At 38.5% G+C, this 25,218-nt stretch overlaps 1 protein-coding gene across 2 annotated transcripts in view; it reads right to left on the bottom strand.

Annotated features, from left to right (window-relative positions):
• The window catches only part of HERC6 (HECT and RLD domain containing E3 ubiquitin protein ligase family member 6), a 64,952-nt gene that overhangs the window by 2,079 nt on the left and 37,655 nt on the right, over positions 1-25,218 (bottom strand). For both annotated transcript variants that reach the window (XM_024246004.3, XM_054554148.2), the window contains 10 exons: positions 24,820-24,974; positions 18,438-18,551; positions 17,703-17,810; positions 13,660-13,830; positions 11,097-11,240; positions 5,109-5,275; positions 4,015-4,081; positions 3,205-3,275; positions 945-1,128; positions 752-854 (listed from right to left, as the gene is read on the bottom strand). In XM_024246004.3, coding sequence (XP_024101772.2) covers positions 752-854; positions 945-1,128; positions 3,205-3,275; positions 4,015-4,081; positions 5,109-5,275; positions 11,097-11,240; positions 13,660-13,830; positions 17,703-17,810; positions 18,438-18,551; positions 24,820-24,974 — 1,284 coding nt within the window. The remainder of the gene's footprint in view (positions 1-751; positions 855-944; positions 1,129-3,204; positions 3,276-4,014; positions 4,082-5,108; positions 5,276-11,096; positions 11,241-13,659; positions 13,831-17,702; positions 17,811-18,437; positions 18,552-24,819; positions 24,975-25,218) is intronic.

Raw genomic sequence — 25,218 nt, 5'->3', positions numbered from 1 at the left:
TTCTCATCCTTGCTCTGCCACTAACACATGTGACCCACTGGCAAGAATGGTGATATAGAGATAGAAAATTATTTTAGGCAGATAGTGAGGGCAAAAGAGTCCTCAGCAGAACTTCCCTTCTAACAAAAAGCAGTCCAAGAAATCACTTCTTTTCTAACAGAGAGCAGCCTGGAATATCAGGCTGCAAACATAGATAAGAAGGCTGGAAGCTAGCACGGGGGAATGCCAGCAGTTCCACCAATAGAAAGGGCAACCTGGGACCAGGCATATCCACCATGGGGGTTCCACCTCCCCTCTTTTTTAGCACATGCACAGTAAGAAAGAAATAAGCACCATGGAGTAGCTACCCACCTGTATAATCAAAGATTGGGGTAGGGGCTGCCAGAGATTCGTGCCCTATGCGGATGGTACACCCGGTCCTAACTCATTTTTCATGCCCTATGTAGATCAGACACCACCTCCTCACTAGCTCATCTATAAAAAACCCTGCATTTCACCACAGATCAGCAACTCATTTTTCTAGGACCCCTCTCTGTAGCAGAGAGCTATTCTCTTTTCTTCGCCTATTAAGTTTCTGCTCTATACCTCACCCTTTGTGTGTGTCCATGTCCTTGATCTCCATGGCCATGAGACAAAGAACCTTGGGTGTCACCCCAGACAATGAGGCCACTTCAATGGCTTCATTCTAAACAAGACTGTACCTTTTTAAAAGATATATAATTATGTGTCCATCTAGTACCACAGTACTTACAGAGGAATTTTTTCTTTTCATCCAAGGTTAGTTTGTGGAAAGCCTTCCAAAACAACTGTATAGTAGGATGTGATTTTTGGTATCCTTGCTCATACTTTGAATTCTTGAGAGAAAGAGGGAGAAAAATGATTTGAGTGGGGTGGAATATATAGAAGTTGTTTGGAAAAATTGGGGCACTTTAGGTGTCACCTACCTGTTCAAATTGTTTCCAGTCATAATCAGTATTTCCAATGATTGCTGTCATTAGTTCTTCGGGGTAGAAATGTCTAAGTATCTCCTTCTCACAGACTCTATAAAATCCTCTCTGAAATTCCTCATAAACTGCTTTTACAGAGACGTTGAAAATGTAATCAATATACTTAGAAACATAGTCTTTCCTTGAGGGAAGCAAAAAAAAAAAAAGAAAGAAAGAAAGGAAAAGGCCAATGATTAAAAGATTCTATACTTTGTTCTTATTTCTATTGAGAAGGAAAAGTAAATTACTTCTATATAGCACAAGAATGTTGTATTGTGACCAAAACCTGGTCAGCTAGAAGAAAGAAATTTAGAAAATATAATCAGAAGGTTTAAAACTATTTGGCTCACTTTCCTCACTGCAGTCAGGAGGATTTTTTTAAAACATGAATCTGAATATGTCATTCTCTTGCTTAAAGTCTTTCAAAGGCTTCCCATTGCCCTTGGGGTAAATTCCAAACCTCCTTAGCAGGGATCAACAGGCCTTCCCAACCCTACCTCCTCCCTCAATTATCTGACCTTGCCAGTCTCAGCAAGCAGCCTCTTCCCACTTCCATTTTTTCTTTCCTTCCCTTCCCTTCCCTTCCTCTTCCCTTTCCCTTTCCCTTCCCTTTTCTTTGTTTCTTCTTTCTTTCTCTTTCCTTTCTTTTTCTTTCTTTTTTTTAAGAGATGGGGTCTCCCTATGTTGCCCAGGTTGGACATGGACTCCTGGCCTCAAGTGATCCTCCTGCCATAGCCTCCTGAGTAGGTGAGACTACAAGTATGCACCATGGTGCCCAGCTCCCACTTCCATTTTCACTTCTGGCCATACTGACCTTTAGTTCATGGGTCTTGTCTCTCTTTTGTAGTTAGGCCACAGAATGCAGCATTTCTTCTTTACCTGATAACTTGTACCATCCATTAGATTTCAATATAAGTAAGACTTTCTCAGGGTTGATCCTTCTGTTCCTTTGCTTGTCGCCTCTCACAACACTTGTCACTTTGTGAAAATTATTCCTGCAAGGTCTGTCTTATACTACAGGATGTAATTTCTACTAAATGATTAATTTCCTGATGGCAGGGTTGCTACTGGAGGCATTTCCATCAGAGACATGATTGTCTCCCACACTTTGGGCAGCCTTTGTGGACTAGCCTATCTAAATCAACTCTTGTCTGCCTTCCCCTGTAACCATTGGTGTGCTGGTAAATATCTAACAACCAGCTCTCTGAAAAGGAGTGGGAGGGGAGGGGACACACATTTGCAGCATTGGCGAATTTCTGTGGTGTTAATATTCCCACCATGGCTGATTTTCAGCTACTAATACTTTGATAATAAACTCTTAACATTTTTGAAAATTTAACAATCAGCTCTCACAAGCTGGTACTAGTGAGCTCCAGCATACCACCACCTAGAACTCTCTAGTTTCTTAATCGGTTTTAATTTTCTTCAGAGTGCTCATCCTTATCTGACATTATATTACATAATAATTCATTTGTGGCCAGGTGCGGTGGCTCACCCTTGTAATCCCAGTACTTTGGGAGGCTGAGGTGTGAGGACTGCCTGAGCTCAGGAATTCGAGACCAGCCTGGCAAGACTCCATCTCTATTAAAAATAATAATGATTCATTTGTGTATTGTCTTTCTGCCCCACTGGAATTTAAGCTCCAAATTTTGTCTGTCTTTTTGACTACTGTATCTCCAGAACCTAGAATAGAGTCTGGTACAGAATAGGGGCTCAAAAATATTTCCTAAATGAATAAATAGTAAAAAGAGCTACAAAGGAAATATTGAACCCTGAATTCTTTCTCCTTTTATCTTAAAAGCTTCTTTTTTTCTAAAAGATTAGGACCTAAAACAATCACCTGAGAAGCTAAAATACTTTTTTTTTTTTTTTTGGAGACATAGTCTCACTCTGTTGCCCAGGCTAGAGTGCAGTTGCACAATCCCGGCTCACTGCAACCTCTACTTCCTGGGTTCAAGCAATCCTCAGCCTCCTGAGTAGCTGAGACTACAGGCATGTGCCACCACACCTGGCTAATTTTTGTAGTAGAGACGGGGTTTCACCATGTTGGCCCGGCTGGTCTTGAACTCCTGGCCTCAAGTGATCCACCTGCCTCAGCCTCCCAAATTGCTGGGATTACAGGCGTGAACCATATTTAAAAATACATTTTTAAATAATAGTGATACAACATTTTATGTACAGTATATTCAAAACAGATATTCTAGCTGTCAAAACTTACTTGTTGCTTTGGTCCACAAGTATGGAGATCCCATTTGGAATTAAGTCAACATCATTTTGGTCCCAGTGTATCTGTAACCAAAATGTATCAGGTACCAAATATCAAAGTAAGTTTGAATAATCAACCACCCATAATATCATTATTGCCAATACATTTTCCCCTATGTAACTGAAAACTTGGAGCTAAATAATTTTTTATGTAGTTCAGCCTTGTAAATACATATGAAAGCAAAAAAGCCTACCCTAGTACATGTGGTACATTACTTTCATGCCTAAATTATCGTTTAGTTGTTAAATTATTTACACTAGTTGAATAATCACCATAGCTTCACTTTATTTGAGAGTATATAGACATGAGAAGAAGATAAGGGGAAAGTCTTGCAGTACAGAAATAAAATGTCTTTTAAAAAAGAGGTCCCAGGGGCCAGGCACAATGGCTCATCCCTGTAATCCTAGCACTTTGGGAAGCTGAGACAGGTGGATCACTTGAGGCCAGGAGTTAGAGACTAGCCTGGCCAACATAGCAAAAACCCGTCTCTACAAAGAATACAAAAATTAGCCAGGCATGGTGTCACATGCCCATAGTCCCAGCTACTCAGGAGGCTGAGGCAGGAGAATCACTTGAACGCAGGAGACGGAGGCTGCAGTGAGCCGAGATCACACCATTGTACTCCAGCCTGGGTGACAGAGTGAGACTCTGCCTCAATAAAAAAAAAAAAAAAGGGATCCCAAATTTAAGATACTATAATAAAAATTATTTTTTAGAAACAGATTAAAGCTAAACTATAATTTGGCTTTCATTAGTACTCACAGAAAAGCGTATGCAGAGCGCATCTCCAATGTCATCAGCATCATCATTTAGAACTTCTTGCAAACTCCTAATGAAGATTTTGTTTTTAAAAATTATATTTATTGATCTTATAAAGTTTCACAAGTAATTTTAAATGGAAAAAATTATGAATAATATAGAAATGTATAAAATATAATATAAATTTCCTATCCTCCATCTTCTCATTCCCTTTCCCTAGAGTTTACCTCTATTTACAGTTTGATTTGTTGGACCATTGTTACCACGTAGACACTGCTACATCTTCATGGAAATTACAAAAATGAGCTGTTTCCTCTAGACAGTGATTCTGAACCAGGGATGACTTTGTCCCCTAGGGGTCGTTCAGCAAAGTCTGGAGACATCTTTTGTTGTCACACTTGGAGGGAAGGTTGCTACTGGCATCCAGTGGGTGTGATCCCAAATGCTGCTAAACATCCCACAATGCCCAGGACAGTCTCCCACAACAAAGAATTAAACAGGCCAAAAGGTCAGTATTGCCAAAGCTGAGAACCCCTGCTCCAGCACACATCTAGCCAATATATTCTTACACTAACAGTACACGAGAAGAGAGTCCTTTCCCCCAATTTTTTGCCAACACTGTAAGAAAAACTTTTTAATAAGTGTCAATCTGTAAGTAGAAAAATGACATCTCATTTTTATTTATTCCCTGAATTACTAGTTAGGGTGAGCATATTTTCAGTTTTTTTATTAGACTTACACACACACACACACACAGGCACACACACACACACCCTTGTATAGTCATAAATATTTATATGGGTGATGATGCACATATATATTGTGCTCTCTGAAGCAACTGTTTCCACCTGAATAAAGTCAAGAGACCAGGCCAGAACTCTTGTTTCTTCTACTTGTTAATAATTAGAGGAACATTCAGCTTTCCTCCATTTTGAAGGTTTACTCAATTATAAATCATGCTAAAATTCAAATTCCTCTCAAGAGCATACATTATTGAAATTGAAGACCGTATCTGTCTCTCTGTGTGTAAGATTATTTATGTCTAAACAACTGAGGCTTACTAGATACAGTCCTGAAAAAGCGTTATATTTACTTACTTCCCCAACCGAGGACTGAGTTCTTTTAAATCTTCCAATGATGGCTTTTGGTCCAGAAGTTTTTTATACAGAGCCAGTGGGAAAGGAAGGTTAGCAACATTTAAATTGAATAAGGAGAGTCCACACAGCATTCCAAAGAGGAAATATCTTTTCTTCTCAAGTTTAGGCTAGAAAAGAAAAAAAATCCCTAAGGTATTATAAATAATTAGTAATACAAAGGGATAATTAGATGAGTAAAAAAAAATGTGGTTCCCTTTTCTAAAAGTCAAAAATTAAAAACAAAATGGGCTTCAGGAAAATAAAAATGTGAAGTTCTTCTACAGATTATAATACAATTAAATTTCTTCCATAATTTTGAATACAAATTGATAGTTCAGAACATTAAATAAATGAATTCGTTGTATCTGGAATGTTAAAAAATATGCTCAGACAGCTTTATATAATCAGGTTTTCACAATTTAATTTTATAGTCTTTCTCTTCAGATTCATGTAGAATAATGACACTGAGAAAGGAAGGGTGCACTTTATACATTTATTGGTCACCAGGCATATTAGATGAGCCTCGCATGAGTGGCAGTCCCTTTGGCAATGCAGCCCCACAACTTGGGTGTGCTTAGAGGGATGAGCATATGGGTCAGGGAGGGTGACTGATGCTGGGGACCAAGAAGGTAGGTAGAAGAAAGAAGGGGAAGAAGGAAAGAGGCCTGGTGAAGTTGGCATGTCTTGTCTGCACTTTGTAGTCCTGGGTGAGAGAAAACACTGGCTCCCTCTATCCAGGCCATGATTGCAGCACAGTAGATCAACAGCCTGAAAATTTTGGGATTTAATTCCAATGCCAACCTTACTGTTAGTGGGTGCCTGACTTTGGGCCACTCACATAATATTCTATGGTACAGTCTAGTTGCCATATTTATTTATTTGAGTAAATTGTGAAAATAAATTCTAAAATTGCATTTAAATTTTGAAAATAAGTTCTAAGTACAATACAAGTAATCAACAAAGGGGTCCCCTGAAACCTAATCAGTCTTCTTTCCCATAATTTGTAATATGTCCCTTGGTTATAGTTGATTTCATCTCTTCACTGAGCCATATACAAATCAGGGTGTTTTTTGTTTGTTTGTTTTTGTTTTTTGTCTCTGTTTTTTATCCAGCAGTATAGCATAATGCTTAAGAGTAAGAGCTCTGGGATCAGACAATCCTGAACTCATATCCTGGCTTGATCACTTACTAGTTTTCTGTCATTGGCTGATTTATTTAATCTCTCTAAGCCTCAGTTTCTTCATCTGTACCTCATAAGGTTGGTGTGAGGTTTATTTTCCTCCTCTCCATCCCCAACCTGTGTCTCTTTAGTTCATTTCATCCCATTCCTTCACCTTCAACCTCAGGCCTTCGCCTCTCCATTATACTTTCAAATGCAATCACTTCAGTCCCCTCTTGATTTCTTTCTCTCCTAACCAAGAATCCCTTAAGTTTGTATAGTGCCCTAAAGCCTTCATGGTACTTTCACATACGTTACTTTGTTTTGTTTTCACAATAGCCCTGCAAAGCAGGCAGAGCAGAAATTGTGATGTCCGTTTTCTTTTTTTTTTTTTTTTTTAATTAATTAATTAATTTATTTGTTTATTTTTTTCTCCCCCCTCCCCCCACCCCACAACAGTCCCCGAAGTGTGATGTTCCCCTTCCTGTGTCCATGTGTTCTCATTGTTCAATTCCCACCTATGAGTGAGAATATGCGGTGTTTGGTTTTTTGTTCTTGCGATAGTTTACTGAGAATGATGATTTCTAATTTCATCCATGTCCCTACAAAGGACGTGAACTCATCATTTTTTATGGCTGCATAGTATTCCATGGTGTATATGTGCCACATTTTCTTAATCCAGTCTATCATTGTTGGACATTTGGGTTGGTTCCAAGTCTTTGCTATTGTGAATAATGCCGCAATAAACATACGTGTGCATGTGTCTTTATAGCAGCATGATTTATAGTCCTTTGGGTATATACCCAGTAATGGGATGGCTGGGTCAAATGGAATTTCTAGTTCTAGATCCCTGAGGAATCGCCACACTGACTTCCACAAGGGTTGAACTAGTTTACAGTCCCACCAACAGTGTAAAAGTGTTCCTATTTCTCCACATCCTCTCCAGCACCTGTTGTTTCCTGACTTTTTAATGATTGCCATTCTAACTGGTGTGAGATGGTATCTCATTGTGGTTTTGATTTGCATTTCTCTGATGGCCAGTGAGTTCATATGGAACCAAAAAAGAGCCCGCATCGCCAAGTCAATCCTAAGCCAAAAGAACAAAGCTGGAGGCATCACGCTACCTGACTTCAAACTATACTACAAGGCTACAGTAACCAAAACAGCATGGTACTGGTACCAAAACAGAGATATAGATCAATGGAACAGAACAGAGCCGTCAGAAATAATGCCACATATCTACAACTATCTGATCTTTGACAAATCTGACAAAAACAAGAAATGGGGAAAGGATTCCCTATTTAATAAATGGTGCTGGGAAAACTGGCTAGCCATATGTAGAAAGCTGAAACTGGATCCCTTCCTTACACCTTATACAAAAATCAATTCAAGATGGATTAAAGACTTAAATGTTAGACCTAAAACCATAAAAACCCTAGAAGAAAACCTAGGCAATACCATTCAGGACATAGGCATGGGCAAGGACTTCATGTCTAAAACACCAAAAGCAATGGCAACAAAAGCCAAAATTGACAAATGGGATCTAATTAAACTAAAGAGCTTCTGCACAGCAAAGGAAACTACCATCAGAGTGAACAGGCAGCCTACAAAATGGGAGACAATTTTCGCAACCTACTCATCTGACAAAGGGCTAATATCCAGAATCTACAATGAACTCCAACAAATTTACAAGAAAAAAACAAAGAACCCCATCAAAAAGTGGGCGAAGGACATGAACAGACACTTCTCAAAAGAAGACATTTATGCAGCCAAAAAACACATGAAAAAATGCTCACCATCACTGTGATGTCCGTTTTCTAGGTGAGGAAACAGAAATCTCAGAGAGGCTAAATGACACACCCACCATCACTAAAGATTAGAACTCTAGGCTTCTGATCCCACATCAGTGCTTCCTTCCCCATCCTGTCATGCTTCTCAAAAACTATTATATATTAAGTCAGCAATCTATAACTTAGAGCCAATTGGTAAAGTTTCTGGTGTGTTGATCCTATTGCTACAACTACATCTATAGAGTTTCAGGAGGAAAGAGATTATGTCATGTAATAATTTGAATATCCCACAATATTTAATACAATGTAGGAACCTCAAGAAACATTAAATAAATGCTTGCTGATTGACCAATAAAAAATCGTACCATTGGCACATCTTAGCCATTCCTATATTTTAGAGGGTCCATATGTTCTCAAAAAGATACAAAACACCTTTCAGTATTTTTTCACATGTATTCATCTTTCTCCTCCTCCTGCCTGTCCTTTCTGCCATTTGGAAGAACAATTTGGAAGTTTATGGGAAAGGGGACTAATAAATATGCCTTAGTTCATTTTCTGTTGCTTATAACAGAATATCTGAAACCAGGTAATTTATAAAGGAATGTATTTCTTAGAGTTCTGGAGGCTGGGAAGTCCAAGACTGAGTGGTTGTATCTGGTGAGGGCCTTCTTGCTGATGGGAACTCTGCAGAGTCCTGAGGCTCCACAGGGCATCACATGGTGAGGGGGCTGAGTGTGCTATCTCAGGTTTCTCTTCCCCTTCTTACAAAGCCACCAGTTCCACTCCCATGATAACCCATTAATCCATTAACTCATTAATCCATGAGTGGATTAATCTATTCATGAGGGCAGAACTCTCATGACCCAAGTACCTCTAAAGGACACCTTTTCAAGACTACCATATTGGGGATTAAGTTTTAACATGAATTTCAGGGGGTGGGGGCATTGAAACCATAACACAATAGAAGCTCAACATGTGATTCTTTTTAGAACTGTAATCTGAAAATCCAAAATCTGAAATGCTCTAAAATCGGAAACTTTTTGAGTGCCAACATGATGCCACAAGTGGGAAGTTCCACTCATAACTATTTAATACGAACTTTGTTTCATGCACAAAATTATTTAAAATATTGTATGAAATTACAATTTCATACACAGATTAAATGATCTGTGTTACTAATACAGAAATGAAGACAAATTTTTTTGTTACTTTTTTTTTTTGAGATGGAGTCTCACTCTGTCACCCAGGCTGGAGGGCAGTGGTGTGATCTTGGCTCACTGCAACCTCTGCCTCCCAGGTTCAAGCAATTATCCTGCCTCAGCCTCCCGAGTAGCTGGGACTACAGGCTCATGCCACCACACCCAGCTAATTTTTTGTATTTTTAGTAGAGATAGGGTTTCACCATGCTAGCCAGGATGGTCTCGATTTCCTGACCTGGTGATCCACCTGCCTCAATTTTTTTGTTACTTTAAGAAAGAAAAGGTTTATACTTTAAGGACCTTTACAAAAATATAATAATTACAGACATGAATCACCTTTTTTATTTTTATTTTTTCCTTTTTAGGCACCTTTTATTTTTGAAACAGAGTATCACTCTGTCGCCCAGGCTAGAGTGCTATGGCCCAGTCTCAGCTCACTGCAACCTCTGCCTCTTAGGTTCAAGCAATTCTCCTGCCTCAGCCTCCCAAGTAGCTGGGATTACAGGCACGCACCACCACACCTGGCTAATTTTTGTATTTTTAGTAGAGACGATGTTTTGCCAGGTTGGCCAGGCTGGTCTCGAATTCCTGACCTCAAGTAATCCCCCCACCTCGGCCTCCCAAGTGCTGGTATTACAGGCATGAGCCACCGCACCTGGACATTAATCACCTGTTTTTGTTTTTCTTTTTTTTTTTGAGCTGGAGTCTCAAAAAAGGGATACCGAGATTCTGCTCAGTATCCCTATGCGAAAGGCTTGGGACCAGCAGTGTTTCAGATCTCAGAATTTTTCAGATTTGGAACATTTGCATAAACACAATGAGATATCTTGGGGATAGGACCCAAGTCTAAACACAAAATTCATTTATATTAATAGTTCGTATACACCTTATACACATAGCCTGAAGGTAATTTCAAACAATATTTTAAATAATTTTGTGCATGAAACAAAGTTCGTATTAAATACTTATGAGTGGAATTTCCCACTTGTGGCATCATGTTGGCACTCAAAAAGATTCCAGTTTTAGAGCATTTCAGATTTTGGATTTTCAGATTACAGGATGCTCAGCATGTACTACAATTTGTTTACCTGCTCTCCTACTGATGGATATGTAGGTTATTTCCTAAATTTTGAGAAGCAGTAATCTAAAGTGTTTTAAATTAGGACAGAAATGACTGACAGAATCCTGGAGATAATTTTTCATTCTTAAAAGGTGATTCAGCTGGGCGTGGTGGCTCACACCTGTAATCCCAACACTCTGGGAGGCCGAGGCAGGTGGATCACTTGAGGTCACGAGTTTGAGACCAGCCTGGCCAATATGGCAAAACGCTGTCTCTACTAAAAATACAAAAATTAGCCTGGTGTGACAGACGCCTGTAGTCTCAGCTACTCAAGCAATCCTCCCACCTCAGTGTCTCAAAATCCTGGAATTACAGGTGTGAACCACCAGGCTGAGCCAAGCTGGACACCTTAAATGTATGCAGTTTATTATATCTCAAGTATAATTTCTTAAAACCATTAAAAATGTAATGTGCATGTGAATCACCCAAGGATTTTATAAAATACATGTTCTGATTCAGTAGGTGTAGAGTAGGGCCTCAGATTCTGCTTTTCTAACAGCTCCCCAAGTGATGCCATAGCTGCTGCTCTGTGAACCATACAAGTACTACTCAAAATATAAGTAGCAAAGCTCTATATGACCTAATTTTACACCACTATCTATGGTGTTAATGTTGCAGTATATGGGGTGCCTTTTCTGTTCTGGGGGAAAAAAAAAAAACCATAAGAAATAAAAGACTTGCCTTGGCAGGAAACCACATGCAGGAACCCATTTCAGGATACATGAACATTCCATATTCTGGCTTGGTCATCTCTTCAAACATACAGTGGAAGAACTCTGAACTAACCCCTCCAGACTCAGGACGAATTTCATTAATAAATTCAACCTAAGGAAAGAGAACATAGTCCCAGATCCTGACTTAAAATACAATGTTTTGAGCTTTATGGAAGTTTTAAACCTCTAACGACCATTCCTGCAGTCTCTAGAATTATTAGAATCACATAGCCCTTACCTCCTTGCAATCTGTCTTCCCTCAGTTTGCTGCTGAGCAGTGAAGGCCATGAATCTATTTATTCTCGGATTGTTGTGTGCGTCCTTTACACTGCCACATGGACCAAGTAAAGGGGGACTCTAGCAAGACTTAGCATTTACCAGTTACATTGACCAGTATCTCAAACCAAAATTTGATGTTCTTCAAACCCGTGGGCCCCTAAATTCCCTGATAATTCCATCTTGTTGTCCATCTCATCATTCAGACTTCACAACCTTGGCTGGCTCCAGTCAACAAGTATTTGGTTTCTCCTGTCTCTACTCTTATTTGGGCTTCTGCAAAACAGCCCTCCCAGTCTGCCTGGGCATGAGACCTTTGCAAGAACCAGCAGAGCAGATTGCCCATAGCTCTCAAATGAGAAATCAGCATTAACCAGTCCCTCTTTTTATTTATTTATTTATTTATTTATTTATTTATTTATTTGAGATGGAGTCTCACTCTGCTGCCCAGGCTGGAGTGCAATGGCATGATCTCAGCTTACTGCAACCTCCACCTCCTGGGTTCAAGCCATTCTCCTGCCTCAGGCTCCCGAGTAGCTGAGATTACAGGCACCCACCCCTGCACCCAGCTAGTTTTTGTATTTTTGGTAGAGACGGGGTTTCGCCATGTTGGGCAGTCTGGTTTCAAACTCCTGACCTCAGGTGGTAATCCGCCCACCTCGGCCCCCCCAAAGTGCTGGGATTACAGGTGTGAGCCACCGCACCTGGTCCCAGTCCCGTCCCTCTTTTTAAAAGCTTTCTCTACCTTTGGACTTTATGGCTATGTACTATCTTGGTTTTCCCCCATGTCTCTAACTACTTCTTTTCTACATCCTTTTTTGGGTAATTTACTTTTACCTTTTAACGATAAGCACCACTAATTTTTGTTGCTTAGATTTTTGTTCTCTCGCTACTCTCTTTGCCTGGGAAATCTTATCTACTGCTGCTTCGATCAATAGACCATCATGTTTAAGGGCCTGCCCCACTTTCCCTTCTGAATATCTCAATAACAAACCTACTTCTGATTTTCCTATTTCTGCTCATTTATACTAGCAAGTCTGTCCATGTCAAGACTCACTCATGATGGGCCCTGACAACCTTGCCCTTGTTCAGAGTCTGTATTTTTATTTGATCTGGCTTGAAGTTTACTTTTTTTTAACCCCTTGGTCATCTCTCATAAGGGGAATACTTTTCTACAGATTTCTTTACAGTTAAGATTTAAAGAAAAATAGGTATGAAGGGAGACATACAACTAGAAAGCCTGGTTTATAAAGTAGTTTTTGTTTTCCATTGGAGTCACATGCTGGGAAAATCCCTTTTTTTTTCTGAATCCCACTTCCCAGGTTCTGATTTCTTCTCTAACAACCCAACTCTTCCTCTCATGGCTGACATCGAGAAAATCCACTCCCTTCTGGACAGACTCCAGCTCTTACCTACAGAGTTAGTCATTATTCTGTAGCCTCAAGAGGGCAAATAACCTGAGGTACCACACAATAAAAACCCTATAAGCACCCACAAAGGATAAAAGGAAGGATGGCTAGAATTGAAACTCATATAGTGGAAGGTCTTAAGTGATGAAACTAGAGCCAACATGTAGGAAAAGTATCCCTTCCTCTAGCAGTTTGATTGCGTTATAGCCCCAATTCTTCACCCCTCTGTGATCCATGTCTTTTGCATATGACTTTGCAGTTCCTCCCGCTGAAGAGGCTGTGTATATTTCCCTAGCCTTTGACTTAGGTTCAGCTTTATGACTGCTTTGACTAAAGCAATGTTTGGTCTTGCTATCTTGCACCTCTGGCACTACTGTGGGAAGAACATGCTTGCTCGCCCCAGGAGGAGAATGAAAGACATAGGAAGCAGAGCTAAATTGCTCCAGCCAGGCCTAGGTCAGCCAGTCCCTAGCCAACTCTCAGACATGTACACAAACTCAGATAAAATTTGCAAAGCCACCCAGATGAGTTCAGCCTAGATCAGCAGGTCCTCCACTGAACTGCAGATCTGTAAAATAAATTATTGTCATTTTGAGCCTTTAAGTTTTGGGATGTTTCATTATGCAGCATTTTTGTAGTCATCAGTAACTAATAGTTAACTCATAGCCCAGTGTGCAATTAAGCATCCCATTGCTATTCTCTGAAGGGTAAGAGGGGAATTCTGGAAACCAAAAGATTGATAACCATAGCTGCAAATGCAGGCTCTTTTAAGAGAGCGTTTATTATATCATATGAATGCATCCCTCCCACAGAAGTAAAAATGTTCAATGAGACTTTTTACCGTACCACTAATACTTTGCAGAAGTCAGTGGCTTCAGCTTGACTTAATTGACGCAGAGCATCTTTAACCAGGCGACTTCGTCTGACTCTAAGTATAAATCTGGGTGATGGAGGAAATTCATCCTTTTTTTGCAGAATTGTTTCATGCATAAGCATGTATGCTTTCTCTTCTGACATCTGGAAAAATAAATTTTTTAGTTGGCGTCTCCTTTTGACCTCATAGGAATCCCAGGGATTGTTTAATATTTCCAATAAACATTTTGTGTAGTATACACTTAATCCTGCCATTGCTATAAACACTCACATTGTAATTATTTAAGAAAACAGACAACATATCTGCCTTATGGAAGGTGAAGTGATTGTAGGACCAAAGAAACTATGGTTACCTAGGAATTGTGTACAGGAGATTAGTCAGCATGGATGAACAGCTAAGTTATTAAAAGCTATCTCAGATTATTTATTATAGTAAACATCATGCTTAAAGGCCATACTGGTATTCAACATGCTGAGACATTCATCCACCATCAGTCTTAAGACACAGAGCATTAGCATTGTAATCCTCAGGAATATAAAGACAGTATAAGAGCTCACGGATAATGTGAGCTGTAGGAAAAAGACAGAAGACAGACTTCCTCAGAGAAGATCCACTCTTCTCTTTCCAATAACTATGATCCATCCATGGGAACTTTAAGAATATGCCACAGGTGGCCTCATTTTATATCTAACATTACTCCTGGTCACCCTAAATAGTACTTCTTCTTAGCTTTTCTGATCACTCTAAGTACTTCCCTTTAGCTTTTCTGAATTCTCAACATTGTCTCACTACTTTAATCTCTGATCTTGTTTCTGTTGAACTTCTTTAGATTAGAAATCTAGTGTTGGATTTGCTATCCTTGCTTTGACCTTCAACACTCCTCAAGGGCTTCAGTTACATCACAAGGACAATAAACGAGGATTTAGAACTCAAACCAATGTAGCCCTCATAGGGCCTGTCCTGAAATCATGACAGCAAGACCAGTGGATAATAGCTATCCTACCCCAGGTTCCTAGGCTGGGTGTGTTTGCCCACATTCACTTTCCACAAGCACATCAGAGAAGTGTGCATATCGCCCTGGGGTTGGGAAATCCCTGCCCTGAGTATCTGCCACCATTATATACTAAGAAATTTGTCTGTTATTACTAGATTCTTCTGGTTTTTCTGTAAGATTTTTTTTTTAAGCACCAGATTTGTAGGGAAAAGGAACAAGTTCCATCTCTGTTCCTTTCTGGTGGTGGGTCATCACCTCCTGTGGCCCTGCAGAAGTCTGCAGGTCTGCGACATCCAGCAATACTGACTACTGAGCAACATGTTCCATGGGTCTGAGTTCCATGGGTCTGTGGCCAGCAATGTCCTCCACTGACTACAGCAGGGAGAGGTGTCTGTACCTTCTTTTACATAACCAAGAGCTGGATGGGAAACCTGCCTCTTAGCTTAATTTCCAGCTTCTCTACTCCGGTTCTCTATATATTGGTTTTACCTTTTCACATTTACACATATGAATTGGTGATCCAATTTGGAGCTTGCACTTTTAACTATATCCATTACCTCTCCTTTGGACAGCAGGATTGTAAAGTCAGCTTTCCAGCTTCACTCATAACAACTAAAAGTAAGAGTTTTCTTGTCCTCAGACTTTTTCTAGTCTTTCATAATGTGCAATCTGCCTGAGTCCATTGTCCACTCAACCCTCGACTACTCACTAGCAGAATAGACAAATGACCCAGAGAGAAACATGACTATAGGAGAAAATACCATAGAGGGAAGGTCTTGTTTAAGGGAAACTGATGGGAAAGTTAGGTTTGGAAAGGAAAGACAATCTATTTTCTCCCTTTACCAGGGATGTTAGGAAAATAAAAACAGATGGCTCAGAAATAAAAGAAGAGATGACCTGGTCAAATATATTTGTAAACATGCTGGTAATAGACACTAATAATAGTAACTAGGCTGGGTGTGGTGGCTCACGCCTGTAATCCCAGCACTTTGGGAAGCTGAGGCGGGCAGATCACCTGAGGTCAGGAGTTCGAGACCAGCCTGACCAACATGGTGAAACCCCATCTCTACTAAAAATACAAAAATTAGCTGGATGTGGTGGGTGCCTGTAATCCCAGCTACTTGGGAGACTGAGGCAGGAGAATCAGTTGAACCTGGGAGGTGAAGGTTACAGTGAGCAGAGATTGCACCATTGCACTCTAGCCTGGGCAACAGAGCTAGACTCTGTCTCAAGATGATAATAATAATAATAATAATAATAAGCTGGGTGCAGTGGCTCATGCCTGTAATCCCAGCACTTTGGGAGGCCGAGGCAGGCAGATCACTTGAGGTTGGGAGTTCGAGACCAGCCTGACCAACATGGAGAAACCCTGTCTCTACCAAAAATACAAAATTAGCCAGGCATGGTGGCGCATGCCTGTAATCCCACCTACTTGGGAGGCTGAGGCAGGAGAATCACTTGAACCCTGGAGGCAGAGGTTGTGCTGAGCCGAGATTGCGCCATTGTACTCCAGCCTGGGCAACAAGAGCAAAACTCTGTCTCAAAATAATAATAATAGTAACTAGAGGGACAGCCCTTACCTGTGGAATGCTACTAGCAGGATATACCTTGTCTGTCTAGGTTGCTTATTATAAATAAACCTGGAATTTATGGATTTATGGGGCATGGCACATTGGAAAATGTCATGTAAGCCATGTAATTAGCGGGGTATAAAAAGGGAATGAATAACTGAAATGGCTTCTCTTGTGCATGTTCTATCTCAGACTTCTTATGTTTCCACCCAGATGCATCCTTTGAATTAGTAATAAAAGTCAATAATGGGTGTAAGTTCTGATTCCTATGAGTCTTTAAAATATAAATATCATAGATAAATAGATATAAACTTTTCATGAGGAATGACCTAGAAAACAAGCCTCAGCAATAAAAAAAATTTGGAAAATTTGTTTTAGCATGATAAGGGGATGACATTATATATACTTAACTGAGAACTAAGGCTGATGGTGATAAAAGAAACAAAATAGTATGTAAATCTTATGTGGGACTAATACAACTACCAGAAAAGAAGCAGAAGGGTGAAAGTAAGTGGAAAACAAAATAAACTCATTGATTGACTCATAGACATTATTTAAGAATAAAAGAATGTCAGTCGGAGCTTATAAATCAAGCTCCAAGAAGCTTAAGGAGGTATTTTTAATCCAAAGATTAGCACTTAAGAACATAGCAATTAAAATTGGATAGAGGAGGAGAGGGAAGAGAGAAGGAAAGAACAGTTTACTGGATAGTGTCAGTATTGCTCACGGCAGGAAAACAATAGATACATATTATATAAAGAAAGTGAGGACTAGAACATTAAATAACAATGAGAAATATAAATTAAAATCAAACTGAAATATCATGATTAACTCATCAAAATGGAAAAGATCACAAAGCTTGATAATACTCTGCATTGCTGAGCACAGCATGTGGAAGAGGCATTTACAAACTCTATAGAGGGTAATTTGGCAACATTTGATAATTAAAGGGATAGGAATTAATTATTCTACCTTCCTATGTGAATGGTCTTTAACCATTTTAGAGGAACCAAGTGCCCTGACTGATAAGGAAAAGCTCTTTTTTACCTAATTCTAGGAAATGACTTTGGAAGGAATAAGATTAGAAGTATTGCCATACCACAAACCTTAATGAAAATAATGGATGAAATTATTAAATAAAAGGTTAATGAGAAACAATGAAAGAATCATGTGGTTGCCGCTTGAACCACTCATGAATCTCACAGTGAACATGAGTAAGACAACCAGAAATAATGCATTGAAGTATGGGCAGGTGAAAAGACACTGGAACTGAAATTTGCTGTAAAATACTTCAGCAAAAACAATAACAACAACAAAAGAAAAAAGTGATAGATAAAAGTGTGGCAAAATGTTGACAATTGCTGAATCTTGGTGATGGGATTCATTATACCACTATCTCTATTTTATATATGTTTGAAATGTTTCATACTAAAAATTAGGACATACATACCTGCATCTTTATGCATGAATCAGCTTGCAATAATTTAATTTTGGATAGCGAATTAAAGATAAATGGAAAATCACTGAAAATAACAGGACTGGGGGTTTCTGCAGGTATCTAAAAAATAAACAGAGATAATAGTTTTGATAATTAAAAACAATAAAAAAAACTTACTTCCTTTACCTTATTGCCTTTTTTTTGGAATCTGGTTTTTGTGGTTCTTTGTTTTTTTGAGACAGAGTCTCTTGCTCTGTTGCCCAGGCTGGAGTGCAGGGGCATAAACTTGGCTCACTAAAACCTCCTTCTCTGGGCTCAAGTGATCCTCCCACCTCAGCCTCTTGAGTAGCTGGGAGTACAGATACGTGCTACTACGTATTTGTATTTTTTCGATAGAGACAGCGTTTCACCATGTTGCCCACGCTGGTCTCAAACTCCGGGACTCAAGCAATCTGCTCACATTGGCCTCCCAAAGTGCTGGGATTACAGGTGTGAGCCACTGCACCTGGCCTCAGTAATCTGTTTGTAAGAATCCGAATTACTTAGAAACAAAATTTCAAAAACTTCATTTGTTTTATGATTAAAATATATTTAAGTTTTCAGTGATCATCAAATTTAGCAAATTTATCATTGCAATTAAAAAAATTTCAAATCCTGATTTATCAAAGGAGTACCTTTACAGATACTACAGTAATGTGTCTTCCTTTAATATATGAACATTTTCAGAAGTAAAAATGTTATTCTTACCAGGTGGTTATCCCGAAAGAGCTGTTTTCTTCTATCTGTACAAAAGTTTAATAAGTTGGAGAGTTCATTTATGTTGAAAGTATTTTCTGGTAGTCGACAGTTAGCTTTGTTTACCTTAAAGAGAATATGACCTGTGAATTTCATTTTCTATCAATAAGTGATTTAATCTATGATATATAGATATATATGTATGGCTGTTATACAGATAAGAAGAAGAAAGCTCCCTAAACTGAAAACATTTGTCAGTGATGAAGTATAGTTCTATAAAGTTTCCATTTTCTGAGCTATAATTTCCTTAATTTTCATGAAGAAATGTCAAAGATAAGACGCTGACAGTGTGGATTAGTAAACTAATTTTTAGGGCATAGATTTACTGGAAATAGTTTCTAGATTTTGAGAATAAAAGCACCATAAAAATCCAAGGTACTTTTAACAAATTCAGCACTTTGTTCCTTAATTAATAAATACTAATTTGGCACACACTATTTTTGTCAAGCATGGGACAAATCTTTAGATTAAAATGTCCTGTCTTACACAAATGAATGTGGATCTATTCCCATAAAACTGTATTTGCAAAAACAGGAGACTGCCCTTGGGTGTAGATGGACAATCTGTGGTCTAGTAGGTAAAAACAACAAGTTACCAGGCATTTAGGATACAGTTTCTGATTGGGGAAAGACTTAAGAGGTTCAAGAAGGCTTCCTAAAGGAAGCATCAATGATCTAAATGATCTAAATGCCTCCATCACAAAAATTAATACAAATGATAGAAGGTGGGAAATAAGAAATTTAAGAACATAAATTAAGGAAATGAAAAACAAATATACAGGAGCAAGATCAACAAATGAAAAGACTGCTTCTTTAAAAAAGAAAAAACAATTTCCTGGTAAGACTTTAAAAAAAAAACAAAAAAAAACAGTATCAAGAATGAAAAATGGGGCGACACTGCAGATTGTGATGAGATTAAAAAGATAAAAATAGGACATTTGAAAACTTAGATAAAGAGGCAAATCCTGGGGAAATACCCAGCAATACAAGAAAAAAATAGAAAATCTCAATAATCCTGTGGCTGTTAAATTAAACCCGTAATCTAAAAAACTTTCGACAAAGAAATTTCCAGACCCAAAAGGTTTATAGATTAGTTCTACCTATCATTTAAGGAAAATGCTAGTATTACACAATCTTTTACATAAAATAGAGAAAGAATATTTCCCAAATAATTTCATGAGATTAGCGTTACCTGGTCCAGAAACCTCACAGGGGCATTATGAGAAAGTAAAATAACAAACCAGTCTCACTCATGAATATAGATGCAAATATGATAAGCAAAATATCAGCAAATGGAATCTTTGAAATCTATAACACATTATAGATTTGTAACACAGAGCAGGCTGTGTTACTTCAAGTAGATAAGGTTAAAACAGCTGAAAACCCATCTGTGTATTTTGCCATCGTATGCAGAAAAAGCATTTAATAAAATTCAATATCCATTCATGATCGAAAAAAACAAAGCCCTCAGCAAACTAGAAATAGAATGAAGTTTCCTTAACCTTTTAAAAACATATCTACAAAAATCCCACAGCAAAACATAAAACTGGATGTTAAGGTTTTCCCTTTGAGATCCAAATAAGGTTATAAAACATTATACTGGGTGTCCTAGCCAATGAAATAAGTAAAGAAAAATAAATAGGAACAAAACTGTTATTATTTCAAGTTATATGATTCTATACAGAGAAAATCCAAAGAAGTCAAGAGATTAGTTTTAGTAGGTAAATTTAACAAGATTTTTAAAAAACAAGCTTAATGTATAAAAATTACCGCATTTCTATACATCAATGACAGTTAAAAATTTAACTTTTAAGAGGAAAAAGTAGATGAATTTATCATCAAAATAAAAAACATTTGTGCATAAAGACACCATGGTGAACGTGAAAAAACAACACATGGGAAAATACTAGCAAATCGTATATCTGACAAGGGACTTATAACTGTATGTAAAGAACTCTTATGACTCAATAATAAAAAGACCAATACACGAATTTAAAAATGGACAAAAGACCTAAATAAACATTTCTCAAAATAAGATACAGAAATGGGCAATAAGCATATGAACTGCTCAACATCATTAGCCATCAAGGAAATACAAGTCAAAATCACAAGGAGATATCATTTCCCACTCACTAGGATGACTATAATCCAAATGACAGATAATAACAAGTGTTGGCAAGAATGTGGAAAAGTGGTCGGGTACGGTGGCTTATGCCTGTAATCCTAGCACTTTGAAAGACTGAGGTGGGTGGATTACTTGAAGTCAGGAGTTCGGGACCAGTCTGGCCAACATGGTAAAACCCGGTCTCTATAAAAATACAAAAATTAGCCGGGCGTGGGATGTACACCTGTAATGCCAGCTACTTGGGAAGCTAAGGCAGGAGAATGGCTTGAACCTGGGAGGTGGAGGTGGCAGTGAGCCGAGATCGTGCCACTGCATTCCAGCCTGGGCAACAGAGCAAGAATCTGTGTCAAAAAAAAAAAAAAAAAAAGAATGTGGAAAAACTAGAACTGTCATACATTGCTGGTGGTAACACAAAATGGTGTAGCTGCTTTGGAAAACAGTCTGCTGGTTCCTCACAAGATTAAACTGGAGTTGCCATATGACCCAGCAGTCCCACTGTTGGGTATATACGGGAAATGAAAACATGTCTACACAAAAATTTGTATAGACATTTAAATAGCGGCATTATTCATAATAGCCAAAGAGTGGAAATAACCCAAATATCCATCAGTTGAGGAAGGGATATATAAAATGTGGTATTTCATACAATGCATTATATTATTCATCAATAAAAAAGAATGAAGTACTCATACATACTCCAACATAGATGAACCCTGAAAACATTATGCTAAGTGAAAAAAGCTAGTTACAAAAGACTACATAATGTGTGATTCCATTTACATAAAATGTCCAGAATAGGCAAATCTGTAGAGACAGAAAGTAGATTAGTGATTGCCTAGGGCTGGAGTGAGAGTAAGGGGATGGGAGTTGAGGGGGAATGGAGAATGGAGAGTGACTGCTAATGGGTATAGGGCTTCTTTTTGGGTGATAAAAATGTTGTAAAGTTGATTGTGGTAAAGGTTATACAACTCCATGAATATACTAAAAAGTATTACATTGCACATTTTATTTATTTATTTTTATTTTTAAAAAAATAGAGACAAGGTCTCACTATGTTGCCCAGGCTGGTCTCGAACTCCTGAGCTCAAGCAATCTTTCCACCCCAGCTTCCCAAAGCGCTGGGATTACAGGCATGACATTGTATATTTTAAATGAGAGAATTATATCTCAATAAAGCTGTTTTAAAAAGATATATAACCACATAAAATATCAAGTACTCATGATTTATCTAATAAAAGACTGCAAGACTTCTACACAGACCACTATAACATATTATTGTAAGAAACTGCAGAACTAAATAAACAGAGAGCTATGTCATGATCAGACTTAGAAGACTCAGTAAAGTTGTCATTCTCTCTCCAGTTGTTCTATAGATTCATTTCACTACCAGGTCAAAGACACAATCAAAAGCCCGACAAATGGAATTTGTGGAATTGGAACAAAAAGGTAATTCTAAAGTTAATATTTAACAATAATACTGAAGGAGAAGATAAAAGTTGAAAATTACTCTATCACATATCAATATTTATTATAAAGATACAGTAACTTGTACGGTGTTGTACGGGTACAAGGATAGATTAACAGCCAAATGAATACTTGATTTTCAACACAAGGAGTACTACAAAGCACCAGGGAAAGAGGTGTATTTTATTAAGAAGTAAATTTAACCTAGAAAGAAAACGAAAGTTAGTGTAAGAAACAGTGCCCTGTTCTGACACCCTATATATAGTAAGAGAGAATGAAACCCAAAAAGAAAAAAGCCGAGAGAGAGAGAGGAGAGGGAGAGGGAGAGGAGAAGACAGAGGATTGATGACAATGTTTGAGGGAGAGGAAGAGGGGAAGAGAGAGGATTGATGACAATGTTTGTGTCCTAGGATGTATGTCTGAAGTTAGCATGACCTAATATTGTGCTTTCTCTATCACAACATTAGTAAAACAAATATAGTCTTCCAATTGTCCACAATACTAGAGATCATTCCAGAACCGAGACCAAATATTATGTTTATTAATTGTAGCTTAAGACAGTAAATTACAGTGTAGTGGTCTTAATTACTAATTCATTATTAATAGTTTAATAGCTTTTCTTCCTAGGCACAAGAACATCAAAGCATAAATCCTTCAAGTATCAGCAATGACATCACTTAAGAATTTCTCAGAATCTTAGGCACCACCCCAGGCCTACTGGATCAGAATCTGAATTTTTTAACAAGATCTCAGGTAACTTGCATGCATATTAAAGTTTGAGAAGTGCTGCCCTAGGTGCCTTAGACATTAGTGCTCATTATTCTGGTCTACATCTCTGGAATTTAAGAGCTCTTCTGTGAATCACTGATCACTGTGAATTCAGACACTCATCTGTAACATGGTTGTGTCAATCTTTAGATCTAGTCAAGAGTCCAATCTGATTTCTCTTTATTGGGACTACCACCCAAAGCAGAATGAGGATGATGTAACCACGCCCAGTGACTTCTGGATACCACTGACTCTAGGTAACTCTACTAAAACAGACTTTGCATTCTTGGTGACCCTAATGTTGACACAGCCATAGAGAACGTGGACACCAAATCCTAATGGCCTCATTTGATATTTCTACAGTGGGATTTAGCAAATATTCTGATATAGACAGACTGAGTTGATATAACAGTATCCATTGGGCCTTTTCTTTGTTCTGGCCATAGTCCTCGGTGAACTTTTCTTCCTTTCTATTTAATTTTTACTAAGTTACAAATAAAACATATATGTTTCATTTATAAATCACATATCTGGGCTGGGCACAGTGGCTCATGCCTATAATCCCAGAGCTTTGGGAGGTGAGGTGGGCGGATCACTTGAGGTCAGGAGTTCGAGACCAGCCTGGCCAACATGGTGAAACCCCGTCTCTATTAAACATACAAAAATTATCTGGGTGTGGTGGCAGGTGCCTGTAATCCCAGCTATTCCGGAGGCTGAGGCAGGTGAACCACTTCAACCCAGGAGGCAGAGGTTGCAGTGAGCCAAGATCACACCACTGCACTCCAGCCTGGGCAACAGGGCTAGACTCTGTCTCAAAAAAACAAACAAACAAACAAAAAAATCATACATGTGTAGTGTGATGGGTCCCTCACCAAATTACTTAAGGGTTTTTATCCAGTGCCTTAACCCTGAAGGCCAGGCAATGAGCCAAGGCCACGGTGCCCAGCTGAGGAGCAGGTGTCCCTGAAAACCCAAACATCCTGGAGAGTATCTGAGAACCTACCAAGAAAAACATTCTCATGGCTCAAACATTGTAGCTCTTTGAGCCAGAAAATTTGCTTAAGAGCAGTTTAGAGATGGGAGGCAGCACAGATTGCTAGAGCTGTCCTGTTGCCGTCCAGGAGTGCCCTGTATGTAAGTCCTAATAGATACATCTACTCATCAAACTGGGCTTGTCCTAAGTCATTTTTTGGTCTTTTGGCTCGCTCCTACTTTGAGGGAGGGTTTTTCTATGTGATTCTGGTTTTTTTTCTTACAACATACATTGACTAAGTGCATAAATCTTAAATGTGCAGCTTGGTGAGCTTTTACACACATACTCACTTGGGTAAGTACTGTCCAGGTGAAGACATGGAACATTTCTAGCAGGCCCCAGGATGTTCCCCTATGCTCCTTCCAAGCCAATTGCCCTTCCCAAGAGGTAACACCATTCTGCTTTCTGTCATTATAGATTAGCTCTGCTTGTTTTTAAAATTCTTATAAAAGAAGACATAGAGTGTAATTTTTGGTGTGTTTCTTGCTCATCACTATGTTGATGAGATTCATCCATGTTGTTGTATGTTGTTACATGTAGCAGTATCTTCAGTGTACTTTACTTTTTTTTTTTTTTTAAGAAATGTGGTTTTGCTCTGTCACCCAGGCTGGGGTACAATGGCACAATCATAGCTCACTGCAGCCTCAAATTCCTGGGCTCAAGCCATCCTCCCACCTCAGCTTCCAGAGTAGCTAGAATTACAAGCACAGTGTACTTTTTCTTAATGAAAGAAGTTCATTACAAAACATCTTAAGTCCTCCTAAAGTTTCTTAACTTTTAAATCCCTAATTATTTTATGCCAAACATTTCCCTTTTCTATATTCCTTTGAAAAACATTTGACTCCTCATGATTTTTATTTGACTTCTTAGAAGTCCAATTGGTTGAGACTTAAGGAATTTTGATTAAATAAAATAGTACATACATTCCTTTAGAGTAACCCTTACCTTATGCAGTTCTTTCATCATTCCTAAAAGAGCTTTAACATTACAGTGATCCTGTTCGGTTTCAGTCCAGTGAAGCAGCTGAGAGATGATGGCTGCTTTAAGCATCTGGATCAGCGGGTTCAGAGAAGATTCTTGCAAAAATGCCCAACACTTCTCTGGGGGGTGTAAAATTAGCCATGATAAATATGTTTTTCCTACCACCCCCCAAATCTCTGTTTCTAGTGGGTTTTTTCATGTAAGAAATAGATAATATTTTACATTTCTGATGGCATAATTTATAAATATCTTTTTTAAGTATATCCTGCACAACTGTTACTGCTCACAGATGTGGAAATTTTTTTCCCTTATTAAGTATCATTAGAATTTTGAAAAGCTCAAATTCAGGATTTGAAGAAATTG

This window comes from Pongo abelii, chromosome 3 (genome assembly GCF_028885655.2).
Source record: "Pongo abelii isolate AG06213 chromosome 3, NHGRI_mPonAbe1-v2.0_pri, whole genome shotgun sequence".
In the NCBI taxonomy this organism is placed as follows: Eukaryota; Metazoa; Chordata; class Mammalia; order Primates; family Hominidae; genus Pongo; species Pongo abelii.
Note: the sequence above shows the minus strand (reverse complement) of the source record. Positions and strands in the feature narration are given on the sequence as shown.